Consider the following 17,181-nt stretch of genomic DNA (forward strand, 5'->3'; position numbering starts at 1 on the left):
TATTCCTAAAGACTCAGGAATTAGTGACATTAGGGGCCTATAGAGGTAGAAATAAAAATGGTACCAATAAAAAAAAAAAAAGAATTGGCTGAGATCTGTTTAAGAAATAGTCTGATCCCTAGGTCTCTTCTGTATTCTACCACCCCAGCAGAAGTCTCTGTTATTCTCTGGAGAGGGTCAGATGCATGGATTTTGGCATGGGGGCTTTATGTACAGTTGGTAACAGATTCTGTACTGAAAATGAGATAATTAATTGAATATTGTTACCCCTGTCCTCCATCCCACCAGTCTCATACCTAATTAAGTTTCCACAATGTAATCATCTCGGAAGGAGATTTGAATAATCTTTCCTTGAGGAATCTGAGCAACTCAAGACAAAATAAAGGTGCAGAAATCAAGAGTTGCCCATGGAAAGTAACCTGGCCAGACTATCTTGCATTAAAGGCCATCTTTGATGAGTTCCATCTAAACCTTCAGAACTTCTGTTCCACTTCTTAGAACTGCTTTCTTAAACATGAGCTTATAGCAAAAGATCGCCAAATATCTGAGGAAAATCCCTAACGTGAAAGAGAAAGCTAAAAAAGATAAAAGAAAACCATGCAGGAGAAAACCAAAAGAGAATTAAAAACTCAATTCTCAGCATTATGAGAAGACAAACCACCTACACATCAAGAGTAGGATATTATAAAATAATCATTTAGAAAAAAAGCAGCTCATAAAATGAAAGTATGAGAGCAAAATTTAAAAACTCAGTAAAAGGGTTAGAAGACAATTTTGACAGAACCTCCCAGAAAGTAGAGCAAAAAGGTAAAGAGTTGGAAAATCTAAGAGAAAAAAATAGGGAAATTAGAGGACTAGTCCAGGAGGTACACCTCTGAATAAAAGGAGTTCTAAAAAGGGAAGAGAGAAAAAGGAGAAGAAGAAATCATCAAAGAGAAACTCAGGGCTGATGTGTGCTTTTTCAGATTGAAAGGGCCCATGCAATGCCCAGTGCTGTGGCTGAAAATGGCATATCACTGGAAGGTTTCAGAAGCCTGGGGACAGGGAAGATACTACAAACTTCCAGAAAAAAGAAAATAGGTCAGAAACACTGGAAGCTAGAAGGCAGTGGTATAATATCTTCATTTCTGAAGGAAAATGATTTCAGTCCAGAATTCTAAACCCACCCAGCTGTCAACAAGGTGTGAGGGCAGAGTGAAGAGAGATTTCTCTAAGAAGATAATGTTAACAGGCTATCTGTCTTGGCAGTGTATTGAGGGGAGACTTAAATAATTGGCAGAGCTTGGGGGATTGAATTAGCAATAAGTATGTAATAAACCAAGCACATGATAAGACAAGATACCAATTTTGGGGAAAACGGTAAGTTGTAGGGAAGGAAAATCATAGCATGTTGTAAGGCTCAACTATAAAGTATGTAGTCATAATAATGAAAATACTGCTGATGGGATGAAAAGGATGATACGACGATATTGTGAGAATGTGGTGATGGAAAGGGTGGGTGGAAATGTTGAAGGTGGGTTGGAAAGAGAGCTAAATCCTCATTTGCCAAGGTTTAAACAAAAATAAATAGCTCTATAAGCATGTTGTTTGGTGCCATGAAAAGAAATCACAAAGGAGTCACCTGAACAAGTTGAAAGTCATTGCCTTGGTGGGGGGGGGGCGGTGGGGGGGATGGGGACTACTCTTTTTCAGAATAAGATGTTGACAAATGTTTCTCTGTGAGGGTTATATACCCTTTTATACTCCCCTAGTGACGTCTCAGAGTGCCTTTCCCCACTCACTCTGTGTCAGTTTGCGTCGTCCAAGCAAGAGATGCCAAACGGGATTATTTTATTTTATTAAAAATTTTTTAAAAATCTTTATTTATTTATTTTTGGCTGTGTTGGGTCTTCATTGCTGTATGTGGGCTTTCTCTAGTTGCAGCGAGCGAGGGCTACTCTTCGTTGCAGTGCGCAGGCTTCTCATTGCTGTGGCTTCTCTTGTTGTGGAGCACGGGCTCCAGGCACATGGGCTTCAGCAGTTGTGGCTCGCGGGCTCTAGAGCACAGGCTCAGTAGTTGTGGCGCACGGGCTTAGTTGCTCCGCGGCACGAGGGATCTTCCTGGACCAGGGATCAAACCCATGTTCCCTGCATTGGCAGGCAGATTCTTATCCACTGCACCACCAGGGAAGCCCACCAAATGGGATTTAATGCACAGGAGGTTTGTTGAGGGGAACATCTGTAGAAAGATAAAGGGAGAAGGAGCAGGATTAGACATTGAGAGCCTTCAGACTTTGGTGCAGGTCTAACACTTCAGAAAGGAGGGAGGGAAGAAGGAGCCTTGGATAGGAAGAGCCTCAGGCTACAACATGGTTCTGAGAACGTATGAGCCAGGCCCAACATTGCCCTTTAAAGGAAACGCATGTTGAGCAGGAATGGCCTCATTCCAGTGTCCCCTGCGTGTTCAGCCTGTGGCTGGGAGCAGCTGGGGGAGCATGGTCTAGGTGTGAGGGTGCTGTGCCCAAAGGGAGGCAGCAGGAGGCTGCAGTCAACTCTGCTCCTCACAGCAGATTCTTCTGATGGGAGATCTGGGTGGAGCAGGGCACTTCCATGGCTACCATACCCACCAACCTAGTTTTTAACCCTACTTTTGATTTTTGCAGTGTGAGAAGTGAAAAGTAGCTTATTGGTGTTGGGGTTTTTTTTTTTTGTTTTTTAATTAAACAGAGCACCCAAATGGATTTATTCAGCTGACTTTTGTTTTATAGCAACATTTTCTGAAGAGGTGACTCATGGACAATGACTCTTGAAGAAATTCTGTTACGGGAACAAAGGACAGATTTCTTAGGTCAAAAAAACTGCACGTAATGCCCTATTCTTGGAGACTTAAAATGCAAATAAACATAAAATACGTTCTGAGTAATTTCACAATAAAGACATCTGTTCAACTTTGACCCAATTTTTCGATGGTATTTAATCACAGATCCCCTTTTCCCATGCAGCATCTAGTGTGGGTCATCGAATATGCTTTGGGAAACACTACTGAGGTAGCATTTAAGAAGAGTGGAACTTGAGAAGGGAAAATAGAAAACATACATGCAAATCAATGTGATAACTTACAGATAGGTTTGCAATTCGTATATAAAATACAACCAAAGTCCAAAGCACTAGCCCTTAATAGCAGCCAAATTAGCAGGACTCACTTTCAGAGAACATGCAGTTAAAATTCTTAACTGTGTGCATTTCCAAAATGCTGCTTCTCAAAAACACTAGAGAAGAATCATACACGTTTTTTTCTCTCTCCTTACACACACACATTGCATTTCTCTTAATGTGAATGACATTAAGGATTTTATATTTAAGAGACATTTGTGTTTTCTTTAAATTGAATATATCTTTTATATATATATATCTTTTATTATATTTTATTTATATCTTTTATTGATTTTTTATTAAAGTCTTTAGTACCTCTGTTGTAAATTACTCAAATAATAGTGCCATAGTATGTTAATCTGTTAATCCTTTGGGTAAGTGAAATATAAATTCTGCTCATTATCCTGTTACCATCTGATTAGTATTTTTATAATTCCTGTCAATCCTCTAGAGAGGATAAATAGTAAAGAAATAAAGTACCTTAAAAAGTTTGATTTAAGTAGAAATTAAAATTAGGAAAAAAATTCCTTTTTCTCCATAATATTTTAAGTGAAATAATTCCATATACAGTATCAAATCACAATATCTACTCTTAACATTTTGTGAATCTGTTTAAGAAAAATACCTTTAAACCTAATTGCATGTATTTATGGGGAAAATCATTGAAAAATTATTTTGCTCTTTATTATTTAGTATTTAACATTCACAAAATCTGTTGTAGTCCGATGTAATTGTGTTACATTTGCAGCATTTTTATTGGGATATTTTATTTCAAATTAATTTTCTTAAATTTTGATATTTTATTTTTATATTAAACTATATCCTTTTGCTCCATATTTTTACTGAGAGCTAATAAATATTCGATTCTTGTCTCATATTTACTTCTAATTTGAGCAACTGGCAAGCCACTTATTATTACATCTTCCAGTTTCGGCATTTATTTCAAAAAGCTTTAAAGAACTGCCATCCCCAGCTTACTTATATTTCTAATTTATTTGGAAGATAGGTTTAAATTGTTAATATAATTTATTTGCCTTCTACCAAACTAGGAACATAATATTTATTTAGAAGGCTTTCATTTTTGAAACTTTTATGTTTATCTCTTTCTAAGATTGTGCTAATCTTTTGTTTCTGAAGGTGCTCAGCTGTTGTTTAGACCGTTGTTAAATAAATATGAGAAAGAAACACTAGAAAATCAGAACTTATATCTTGTCGGTGCCTCCAGGATTAGATTGTTACTGGGGGCAGAAGCAGTGGGATTGGTGAAAGAGTGCAGTGATAACACCATGAGAGCCTTCATGTATGGAACCCGACACAACTTCAAAGGTTTTGATGGTGAGTTCCAAGATGGCTTCTACCAGAATCAATTTATCAAAAAGAAGTTTTTGATGAATAGATCAGGGGTCAGCAAACTTTTTCAGTAAAGGGCCTGATAGTAAATATTTTAGGCTGTGTGGACGATATGATCTGTCGCAATAATTCAACACTGCCATTGCAGAGCAAAAGCAGCCTTCAGCCACAAGAAGTGAACGGGTAAGGCTGTGTTCCAGTAGAATTTTATTTATCCAAGCAGGTGGGGTCAGATTTGGGGTTGCAGATTTACTTTGTAACCCCTAGAATGGATGAACATAAACTAGGATGACACATGTAACTTATGTTATTCTACTTCTTAGAATGGTGAATGTTCACTGGATTGATACAAATAAGAAACACAGTAGTTTTCCAGTGTCCTATAATCCCCTATTCTGATTCTGTTCTGGTTTCAAAGGGGGTTCCAGAAGAGAATGGTTTCTGGAAAGAACTGAGAAAGCTAGTGTGGCTATGTTATCAGAGTGGGAGTTTGCTTTCAGAACCAAACTGGTCCCTTTGAGGGCTTTCAGAGTTAAAAGATGTGATTTCGACTTCTTCAGACTCACTCACTCTGGATTTTTATATATTAGTAAATAAATGATCAAGGTGAAATTCACCTCATTTGGGAGGATTCACCTGTCAAGAAACAACACTATTTTCTTATCAGACTTTCTTCTCCCTTATTTATGGGAGGGATGTTCAACTGCAGAAGGGAATGGCCTGGGCTTGAGAGTTTGAAAGAGAATTTGCCATGTAGGCAAACTTCAGTTTCATCCCTAGTTAAAAATAATATAAAACATGCTGTAAACTAAACAGAAAGAATGTATTGCCTTCAGCTCATTGGTGTTAAATGAGATCAAGCAAGTGTCTGCCATTTGGATGTTTGTACCGTATTATAGAATGATTAGTATAATAATTAAAGAATTATATATTATATGAAGGCATTACAGAATATTTTCATTCTTATAAAATATCTAAGGAGCTTTATGTTCTATTTAATTTGCCAGTTTTATACTTTGCTTACTCATGTTTATTATTTATTGTCTATATCATTATTTCATAATCCCAGATTATTTGAATATTATTAATTTTATTTTGGCTATTACTGAGAAAATAACTGTAAATCTTTGTTTTATTTTAGATGATAATGATGATTTCCTCACCATGGCAGAACGTCAATTCATTATCAAACATGAACTTGAAAGTCTTAGAGCCAGAGATGAAAAAATGATCCCTGGTTACCCCCAGGCAAAGTTGTACCCAGGAAAATCATTGTGTAAGTCATTGTATCAACCAGCTTCATGAATATACATTCTAATGCAATTATTTTTCCTTAGTAGACGTAAATAACAAATTACAGAGGCTTTTTTTCCCCTCTTACTGAAGAACTTAACGCAACTTTACAATAACTTATTTTTTCATAGTCATATCTTTTGCCTTTAGACCTTAATTGTATTGCACCTTTAGATCAATTTATTTGTTCTTTACGGTTCTCTGCTTCTTATTTACAAGGTTTCACAGCATTCAGTAAGCTTAAAATTCAGCGTGAACATATTTGCATATTACTCAGTTAAAATTAGCAAAGCTTACCTTATACCCAAACCTTGTAGTATAATGAAAATCTGTGGAGGAATAAAAACCAGAGACACGGTCTTTTCCTGAAGCTCTCTTCCCATCTCCTCTCATCTCACTGGGTATGAACACATACAAACATAGAAAGGCTTAAGAAGATTCACAGGGTGACATAATAGCTGAATGCAAATTAGCAGTTTGTAACTTTCTGATTTTGTGTAGTTCCATTTGAACGAAAATACTGGTTTGCAGACTGAAAGTATTTACTACAATGTGTAATTCCAAATTTGCCTCAAACCCAGATAATGACAAGGCCCAGAGCATTTTTGCTGCCTGAAATATTCTTTAAACATAGAAGTTTCTGTGTCCCCTAGTCTGGTTTCCTTCAAATAGTCAGTGTCATCCAGGAGGATGGATGCCCAAGAGTCAGTCCATATTCAAATTTTCTCACTTGTCACCAAATATATTTTAGATCTGGTCTGTTGAAACCAAGATCCAATCATAGATCACCCATTTTGTTTGGTTATTATATCTCTTAAGTCTCTCTTTTTTTCTATTGTGATGAAGTACATATAACATATGTTATATATGATTTTTTAAAATAAATTTATTTATTTATTTATTTATGGCTGCGTTGGGTCTTTGTTGCTGCACGTGGGCTTTCTCTAGTTGCGGTGAGCGGGGGCTACTCTTCATTGCGGTGTGCAGGCTTCTCATTGTGGTGGCTTCTTTTGTTGCGGAGCATGGGCTCTAGGCACGCGGGCTTCAGTAGTTGTGGCACACGGGCTCAGTAGTTGTGGCTCCTGGGCTCTAGAGCGCAGGCTCAGTAGTTGTGGTGCACAAGCTTAGTTGCTCCGTGGCATGTGGGATCTTCCCAGACCAGGGCTCAAACCCGTGTCCCCTGCATTGGCAGGCAGATTCTTAACCACTGCACTACCAGGGAAGTCCCTATATATGATTTTTAAGTGTACAGTTCAGTGGTATTAAATACATTCATAAAGTTTTACAACCATCATCACCATCCATCTCCATAGCTCTCTCCATCTTGTAAAACTGAAACTCTGTACCCATTAAACAATCATTGTCCCTTCTCGCCTAAGTTTTGAAATCAGGAAGTTTTGTGTTTCTTTTTGGAGATTGTTTTGGCTATTTGAGGTTCCATGAAATTCCATATGAATTTTAGGATGGGTTTTTCTATTTTTGCAAAAGACATCATTGGGATTTTGATAGGGATTGCATTGAATCCGTAGATTGCTTTGGATAGTATTGACATCTTAACAAGATTAAGTCCCATGAATGTGGGATGTGTTTCAATTTCTTTATGTTTTCTTTAGTTTCATTTAGCATTGTTTTATAGTTTTTATTGTACAAGTCTTTTACCTCCATAGTTAATTCCTAAGTATTTTATTCTTTATGATGCTATTAGAAATGGAATTTTTTTCATAATTACCTTTCCAGATAGTTCATTGTTAGTGTATAGAGATGCAACTGATTTTTTCTGTGTTGACTTTGTATCCTGCTACTTTGCTGACTTCATTTATTAGCTTTGACAGTATTTCTGTGGAAATTTTAGGGTTTTCTACATATAAGATGATATCATCTGTGAACAGGGATAATTTTACTTCTTCCTTTACAGTTTGGATGCTTTTTGTTTCTTTTTCTTGCCTAATTGCTCAGGCTAGAACTTCCAATAGTATGTTGAATAGAAGAGATGACAGTGGGCGTCTCTGTCTTATTTCTGATCTTAGAGAAAAGCTTTCATTCTTCCATCATTCAACATGATGTTTGCTGTGGGCTTTTCATAGATGGATTTTATTATGTTGAGGTAGTTTCCCTCTATACCTCATTTATTGAGTGTTTTTTACTCATGAAAGAGTGTTGGACTTTGTTAGATGCTTTTTCTGCATCAATTGAAATGATCATGTGGGTTTTTCCCCCCTTCATTCTGTTAATGTGGTATATTACACAGATGGTTTTTAGTATGTTGAACCATCCTTGCATTCTAGAAATAAATCGCACTTGTCATGGTGTATAATTCTTTTAACATGCTGCTGAATTGAGTTTGCTAGCATTGAGTATTTTTCCATCAGTGTTCATGAGGGATATTGGTCTGTAGTTTTCCCTTCTTGTAGTGCTTTTGTCTGACTTTGTATCAGGGTGATGCTGGCCTCATAGAGTGAATTAATAGTGTTCCTTCCTCTTAAATTTTTGGGGAAAGTTTGAGAAGAATTGGTATTAGTTTTCCTTTAAATATTGGTAAAATTCACCAGCGAAGGTATCAGGTTCAGGGTTTCTCTTTGTTAGGAGATTTTTAGTTACTGATTCAATCGCCTTAATACTTGTAGGGCTGTTCTATTCACATTTTCTCTCCCTTCCTGATTTAGTCTTGGTAGGTTTTGTGTTTCTAGGAATTTGTCCATTTCATCTAGGCTATCCAGTTTGTTGGTATACAAGTGTTCATAGTACACGCTTACAATCCTTTTTATTTCTTTAGAATCAGTAGTAATGTCCCCATTTTCATTTCTGATCATAGTAATTTATGTCTTCTTTTTTTCTCAGTTCATCTAGTTAAAGATTTGTCAATTTTTTTTTTTTTTTGGCTGTGTTGGGTCTTTGTTGCTGTGCGTGGGCTTTCTCTAGTTGCGGCGAGCGTGGGCTACTCCCCGCTGTGGTGCGCGGGCCTATCATTGTCACAGCCTCTTCTGCTGCAGAGCTCGGGCTCCAGGCATGTGGGCTTCAGCAGTTGTGGTGAGCGGGCTCAGCAGCTGTGGCTCATGGGCTCCAGAGTGCAGGCTCAGTAGTTGTGGCGCATGGACCCAGCTACTCCACAGCATGTGGGACTTTCCCAGGCCAGGGATTGAACCCCCCCGTGTCCCCTGCATTGGCACATGGATTCTTAACCACTGTGCCACCAGGGAAGCCCCCAGATTTGTCAATTTTGTTGATCTTTTCAAAGAACCAACTATTGTTTTATTTAATTTTCTCTATTATCTTTCTATTCTCTGTTTTGTTTATATCTGCTCCAATCATTTTTATTTTCTTCCTTCTGCTAGCTTTGGGTTTAGATTGTTCTTCTTTTTCTAGTTCCTTAATAGTAAAGTTAGGTTGTTATTTGAGGTCTTTCTCATTTTTAAATATAAGCATGTATAGCTATAAATTCCCCCCTTAGCCTTGCTTTCTCTGTGTCCCATAAGTTTTGGTATGCTGTGTTTTGTTTTCATTCATTTCTAAGTATTTTCTAATTTCCTCTGTGATTTCTTCCTTGACCCACTGGTTGTTTAAGAATGTGTTGTTTAATTTCCACACATTTGTGAATTCCCCAGTTTTCCTTCTGTTATTGATTTCTAACTTCATCCCGTTGTGGTCAGAGGATACTTTTTATGATTTATATCTTTTTAAATCTGTGAGGCTTAATTTATGACCTAACATACGGTCTATCTTGGAAAATGTCCCACATACACTCGGGAACTGAGAGTGTGTCGGTTCTTTACTGCCTGACTTATATGTAAACTGCATTTTGTAGTCTCCCCTGTGTCTGAGTTATACTGTAGACATGTATTATCGATGCTTTTGCTTGCTTTCCTTGTTGACCCGTATGGCTTTTAGGAGGTGTCTGGAAATCTGAGTGCAGGTACTCATCATTCCTGTTTGTCTGCATTTGTCTTGATATTAATTATTCTGTAGCAGGTTTTTTTTGGACATATGTTCTCTCAATTTGTGGATTAAAGATTACCGTGATTTCAGAAACATTTTCTTCAGTTACCTTTGAAGATTTCTTTGGCTGTGTTTTCTCTCTTCTTGTCTTTAAATATGCCAATTATATAAATGTGAATCTTACATATTCTCTGAAATATTTTAAAGTTTTTATGTAATTTTCTTAGTCTTCTTCACCATTTTCTGGCTTTATTTTTTCAGTTTTTCCTTTTTCAGTAGCTTTTATTGACTTTGTATCTATAGTAGTTTTATTTTTCTCTTACTTCGCTTTTCTAAGCTCCCACCTTCAGCTCTGATAGGTCTTCCTCTAGTTTTAATTTCAGAGATGTGGCTTGCTTTAATTTCTTTAATTCCTTGAAGAATTCCATAATTTTTCATTGCTTTATGCTGTAATTTTTTTTGCTGTGTTTCCTCTCTGCCTTTTTTTTTAATGGTCTTCCTTTTTTCCCTTGTATTCTTGCATAGTTCTATGCCAGTTTCTTTGTGGTGTTTACTTATTTTTTAATGAGTCCCTGTTTTTTTCAGACCAGCTATTTTGGGAGGAAGTATGTGTGTTGGGGAGAGGGGATGTTGGGGGCCTCCAGTCGGGAACTGTGGTGGTCAGGAGGTTGGATTTTGCCTGGCAGTGTGCTCTCCTTGAGTCATCTTAGAGCCTCCATGGAGCCCTGTTTCTTATCAGGAGTTTTTGCTGGGTTTGGCCTTTAGGTCTGTCTTTGGCCACCCAAGACCCACAGCTCCTGAGCTGCTCACCTCCATCCCTGGGTTCCAGCAGGCAGCTCTTTTCCCAAGACGGCAGACCCCCGCTTTCCTTCCTCCAGCCTCGTGTCTCTTGTCTGGCTGTGGTGCCCAGCAGGGAGCAGACACACTTCAGGGGTCTGCCAGGCGTCCCCTTTGCCTTCATTCTGGGCAAGGGGACAGTGGTTTCCCACCCCTCAGTGTCCAGGAGAACCCTGCCCTCTGCCTGCTGGCCCTGGTTTGCAGGGGCACGGGTGTTCTTAGCTTACCCTGGGCTGACTTTTAAGGCCACTTTTCAAAGTTTGTGATTTCAGTTTATAGTTTGTTTTGTTTTCTTTTGTTCTACTGTCATCAAAGGTGGGGTTTCCTTTTATGCTTCTTGTTTACTTTGTTGTTTTCAATTTGGCGTCATGAACAGGAACAGGGCAGGGGTGTCTTTCTGCCACCATTTGTTACCAGGAGTTACACATTCTGTTTTTAGGCCATTGTTTGGTGCCATTCCAAAATTTCAAATCTTTTTTTAGTCTCATGGTGGGAGGGCATGTTTTCAGGCACAGCTGGGCCGTGTATCAATTAAAAGACTAAGCCGACTAAGGCACTGTCCTAGGTGTTAACGTGAGCATCTTGTTTCTTCTTGTTCATCACATTAATCAGACCATCACGTGGAAATCACTGCTTCCGCCTGTTAAAGAGTGAGTGTACGCTTTCATCAGATGGGACTCAGGAGCAGCAATTTCCCAAGTGCTCCCAGTTGCTTCAAAGACAGACATTTTCACTGAACGAAAACCTTGCCGAAAATATGTAAATGGATTTCTCTTGGGTGTGTAGGTAGCCAGTCTGGTGTCCTGAAGCCGTAATAGAAATAACTTTCTTGTGGGCAAGATGAGGCTTTTGTAATCAAGGATCCCTCCTCCCTCCCTTCCTTCTTCTCTCTTTCTTTTTTGCAATAAATATGAAAACAATAAAATCATCTCAGTCGGGATCGTTTGAAATTTTGTATGCCATCTGAGATAAGAATCAAATTAAAGTTGTAGAAGTCTGGATTTTGAAATTCTGCATTATTCTCTTCCTCTGTGTCTTTGAAAGTGTGATCATAATATTTGGTTGAAGAAGGAATGGTATACGCAGAAAGTGTGAACTATTTTCAGCGTGCAAATTTTCGAATGAATGGAACTTAGAGTAACTTAAAATCCTAGATTTTCATGAAGTTAATCCATAGAAATGGAGCTGGCCAGGGCTTTCATGAGAGACACTCTCCTTTATCTTAGGTTTAAGTTAATTTTACACACAATGATTATAGTTTTATTTGTCATAATGTTGTGTTTTGATGGAAAGCTTTCATTAAGTAGAGAGCAACTTGCGTGGTTGTAAACATGAGCTAGGGGCAGTTGACGGTGCTGTGAGCTCCGCACTTCAGAGCTCCCCTCTTCCATCAAATAGCAAACACGTGGAGAACTAGGAATTGGTTATACATGTGTCTTAGTCATCAGCGGTCATCTTGAGGGGCATCTCCTTTCCAGTTTTCTGTGTGAGCTATGATCTCTTCATAACCTCAGACTGCCTTTGCCTGTTGATTCCTAATAGTTAATAGTCATGCAAATAACCTAACGAAAGATTTTCTTTAGAAAGAGGAGTTGAGGGAGCAGAGAATTTCTTATATATTAACTTTATCCTAAGGGATATTATTTAGCTTAGGTAAAAGCTCTGTCTCAAAGTGTCTATCAGATGATTCTGATGTTTTGATTGATGGGATATGGCAATCTCGTGGTAGGTCTTTGATATTATATTGCTACTCTTTTAGAACATTACAGTAACTACTTCTGAATATCTTCTATATACAAATGGTTAGATTTTTAGAGTGGTCAGATATAATCTGTCTTCTAAAATTATTTATTGACCTTATGAGAATAATAGAGTGGATGTCAAGTAAATATCATGTAGCAGGCTTGTGTATAAGACAGTGAAACCATTGATGTATGTGTGTGTGTGTACGTGTCTAGGGCCGGGTACAGCACCATATATCTATATAACTATATCTGTGTATCTCCACACACACTGTGTTTTGCCACGTACATACTTGCAGTCTTTATGTTAAGCAGGGTTGAAAACAATGCAGGAATATGAAAATGTATTTTGAAAACACAGGTATCCCTGAGAAGCAGTGTTTTCCTCTTTAAGACAGGATTGGTCTGTTCACAGCTGAGAGCTAGATGCAGGCGGGCCCTGGGCGGGGTGCTGGGCACAGCAGCGGCTGCAGGGGCAGAGGGACTCTGTCTTCACTGTGTGGCCTCCGCTCCCGGTCGGCGCTGATCACCCCTCTGCTGGAGTGGAGGCAGCATGACCCGCCCCTCCCTGCTGCACAGAAACGCCGGAAGGAGTTGTGGGAGGGATTTCTGCTTTTACTTTTACGTCATGTTAAACAGACTGTGTTAGTATTGTTATTGCATTATTTAATTTAGAGGGTCCTACCATAAGCCAGGCTACTCACAGTCTCCCTTAAATTAGATTTTGGTTAGTTTCGCTAATTATTAAATGGCTGTAATAGTTATAACCCTAGTTCTTGACAGCAGATCATTCAGCATTCTTAAAGGAAGGAATCTTGGTTTGAATCGTTCCTTTCTTTAAATAGGCCTGCACAGCATCAAATTTTTCCTTTGAAGGTAAGGCTCAGGTTAATTACATGCTTCACTGACATGAGAAAGTCGACGGATTGGAAAAAAAAAACAAAAAACCTTTATTTTTAGAAGCTGAAACCAGAACCATGCTTTTGGCATTGATGGTGAAGAGAAGCCCAGTAATTTAGGACTTGCGGTTTTATATTCTTTCTGATTCCCTCAGTTTTCAGCCTTATTTTTAGAGGTATACAAGTGGCTTTTTATGCTTGTCTGGAAAGTTTTCTATAGCAGAATGGAGTCATTTCTTTAAAAAGAGCTTAGAAATCGTAAAATAATAATTTAGATGTTATAAGTCAGTTCAAAGTTCAAAAACTTGATACAGTAGTTGGAAAAGATAGTAATAGAAGAATAAGGTACAGCTCTGCATCCCTAAATAAGAGCTAAGAATCAGAACCAGTGTGGGTGATTGACTTTCACTCATGTTAGCTGCAAAAAAACCCAGTGAAATACTTTAGAATAAGTCATGTACCATAGTGTTCATTGCAGCACTATTTACAATAGCCAGGACACGGAAGCAACCTAAGTGTCCATTGACAGATGAATGGATAAAGAAGATGTGGCACATATGTACAATGGAATATTACTCAGCCATAAAAAGAAACTAAATTAAGTTATTTGTAGTGAGGTGGATGGACCTAGAGTCTGTCATACAGAGTGAGATAAGTCAGAAAGAGAAGAACAAATACCGTATGCTAACACATATATGGAATCTAAAAAAAAAATGGTTCTGATGAACCTAGGGGCAGGACAGGAATAAAGACACAGACACAGACAATGGACTTGAGGACACAGGGAGGGGGAAGGGTAAGCTGGGGCGAAGTGAGAGAGTGGCATGGACATATATACACTACCAAAGGTAAAATAGATAGCTAGTGGGAAGCAGCTGCATGGCACAGGGAGATCAGCTCAGTGCTTTGTGACCACCTAGACGGGTGGGATAGGGAGGGTGGGAGGGAGATGCAAGAGGGAGGGGATATGGGGATATATGTACGCGTATAGCTGATTCACTTTGTTATACAGCAGAAACTAACACAACATTGTAAAGCAATTATACTCCAATAAAGATGTTAAAAAATATATTAAAAATGGACTTGACAGCACCAGAGGCTGATATAACTTAAACCATACACCTTTTTACCCTAGTTGTTGATATTTTGAGTATATACCTTTTTCAGTTATTGAGAAGGGGGATTTTATCACAACCCTAGCTTTTTAAGACTTTTTTCCTCTGTATAACTTATGCATGAGATATAGTTGTAAGAAGAACCATCTATTAAGAATCCTTTTTTTTTTTGAGATCCATACTTTTTCCTGAGTATTTTCAAAATCAGTTTTATCTTTTCTAATCTGATAAGAGAGACCTACATTCACAAACAGCAAATATCAAAATCAGAAAAAACTTCCTGCTTTCAGCAGTCGTTTGGTATGATTTTAACACTTGTGCACATATCTGAGAGAGATGAACACATTTAACGAAAGACAATATCCCCTAGTGATAATATTGATATTTTTTCCTACTGTTAGTATCAGATATCTCCTCTTTATTATCCTTTTTTCATTTCTAAGAAGTTAGGTTTTCTTTTAAATTACTCTGAAGATTTTATAATAGGGCATCTGTCCTGAGAATACCATCTCTCTTTGTTATATGCAGTAGTTGCACATCAGATACTTAAATCATGTTTCTCTTCCACGCTGCAGATATTTATTTGCCGTCCTCATTGAAGGGCCTACTGCCCGATATGCGCATCACTTGTCTTTGGGAACAAGGTAGATAGGAGATAAGGAAGGCAGCCCTCAGAAGAGATGAGCTGATTAAAACAGCTGCTAGGAACTTGCGTGGAAAGTGCTGCATCTCCCCACGTATGGCACAGGGCATGCATTTGAGTTCTCCATGAACTGAGCACATTTCCTCTTAAAGACCTGAAGACCTGTCTACCCAGTGAGTCATTCTGAATAATTATGGATGAGAGAATGCCCCGTTTTCATTTATTATCACTAGGGGATATTGTCTTTGGTTAAGTTTGTTTGTCTCTCTGTAACCAACCTTGGACCCTTCAATCAATAGAAATTGTGAAGAGGCCAGCTGAAATTCAGGGAAGGCTTTATTGGTACTGATGCTGCAGCACAAGGGAACTAAAAAGAGTAACAGGTGCCCTTGCTTGTTCCTGTGGGGCGGGGGTTGGGGGAGGTACAAGGTGGTCCCTTAAATAGGGTGAGGCTGGGGGCGGATTGGTGGGTCAGGCTGGAGGGGCGGCTTAGGTTGTCTGCCCAGCCGCTTGGTGGTGCTCTGTGCAGGGGGCACGTGCAGTACTCTGCTTTTGCTCCCAGCTCCTCAGAAGTGGCAGTTGGTCTGTGGCCTTTTTGAATCTTATTTTTCATAATTTGCCCCAACTGCGCTTGGCCTGCATAAGGTAGTTTTTAGTCCCTTATAATTTCTTCATATTCTGTTGCTGGAGGAGACATTTGTCCAGGTGCAAACACTCTTGTAAAGGGTCCGAGGTCCTAGCCTGTCTCATCTCCCAGGTATGTGCACAAGTGTTAAAATCATACCAGACGATTGCTGAAGCAGGAAGTCTTTTTTTATTTTGATATTTGCTGTTTGTGAATGTAAGCCTTTGTTAGCAGATTAGAAAAGGTAAAAATGATTTTGAAAGTACTCAGGATCAGTAACAACGAAAGGAACTGAACATTCTCTTACCTTCACTGTAGTGAGAGGACAGATTGGTAAAATTTTTTCTAGAGGCTGTTTTGTAATATGTGTCCAAGTTTAAGATACATATGCTCTGCTCTTAGAGCTAGCAATTCTACTTCTAAGTGTATGTACCAAGGAAATAGTAGACAGGTGGGGAAAGTTATATGTATAAGAATTTTAACATTATTTATAATAGTGAAAAAAGGAAACAAGTATTTTTCAATAGAGGATTAGTTAAATTATAGCACTTCATACAAGGGAATATTATGACGCCGTGAAAAAGGTCATTCATGTTCTATTTATATTGTCATTGAAAAATATTCATCATATACTACTACTACATGAGAAGATTACAGAATGATGTGTAGAGAATGATCCCTTTTGTTTCTAAAATAAATATTTATGGATGTATATTTTGAAGTCTGCTTATACACTGAATTGCTATTTACAGTGGTTATGTTTTTGTGGAAGGGAGAGAATGACAAGGGGCCTCTCTAAATTCTAACCTGTGCCTTTCTGTAAGGTTTAAAATTTTACATCGACTTGTATTGCTTTCATAGCCAAAGGAAATAGTAAAGATATTTACATTCTGAAGAACAGAAGAATACACACCTTGGGAGCAGGCAGGATAGCGTTGATCTCTGTGTAGACCTTCTCTCTTCCTGGAGAGTTTGGGTAGCATTTGATGAAGCGTATCATGAGCAATCTCAAACCCGTCTCATGTGTTCCTTCCGCAGTGAGGAGGCTGCTGACATCTGGCATCGTGATTCAGGTGTTTCCACTGCATGACAATGAAGCCCTGAAGAAGCTGGAGGACACCTGGTATACTCGGTTTACCTTAAAGTATCAGCCCATAGGTATGTGTCAGCGCCTGCTCTCTTAGAGAAGAGGAAGACGCAGCAGTGGTGGTTTCCCTCTTGGGTAGATACTTAACGCTGTGCTGGGTAGGGCTCACCAGCTGCATGTGGGCAAAAAATTGGTGAGGAGGATAGAGGGGTTACATGACCTATTTGTTTATTTTATTTCTGATACCATTTTAGATGAATGGAATTACAGGCTGTTACTGAATTTCACCAACGATACAGGCAACCCAGAGTGGCCTTCATGAGTATGTGTCAGATTTGTTGTAGAACATACTTTATAAGAATCTAGTTTGACCGTGAATATTTTGTGTTTGAAAATTTCTGTTTCTTTAGAGCTAATCAGTGGGCCAAGCTGCGCTCATTCTTAGTGGCAGACTAGCAGGCCTAAACATCTTTTGAGGTAGTGTATAAGGATCTTGGTGTGCATTACTGGAACTGTCCATTTTCT

General features: G+C 38.5%; 1 protein-coding gene across 3 annotated transcripts in view; it reads left to right on the plus strand.

Annotated features, from left to right (window-relative positions):
• The window catches only part of ANO10 (anoctamin 10), a 243,810-nt gene that overhangs the window by 10,998 nt on the left and 215,631 nt on the right, over nt 1–17,181 (plus strand). For all 3 annotated transcript variants that reach the window (XM_059939267.1, XM_059939266.1, XM_059939265.1), the window contains exons 3-5: nt 4,270–4,467; nt 5,624–5,758; nt 16,608–16,727. In XM_059939267.1, the coding sequence (XP_059795250.1) occupies nt 4,270–4,467; nt 5,624–5,758; nt 16,608–16,727 (453 nt within the window). The remainder of the gene's footprint in view (nt 1–4,269; nt 4,468–5,623; nt 5,759–16,607; nt 16,728–17,181) is intronic.

Source organism: Balaenoptera ricei, chromosome 11 (assembly GCF_028023285.1).
Source record: "Balaenoptera ricei isolate mBalRic1 chromosome 11, mBalRic1.hap2, whole genome shotgun sequence".
Taxonomy (NCBI): Eukaryota; Metazoa; Chordata; class Mammalia; order Artiodactyla; family Balaenopteridae; genus Balaenoptera; species Balaenoptera ricei.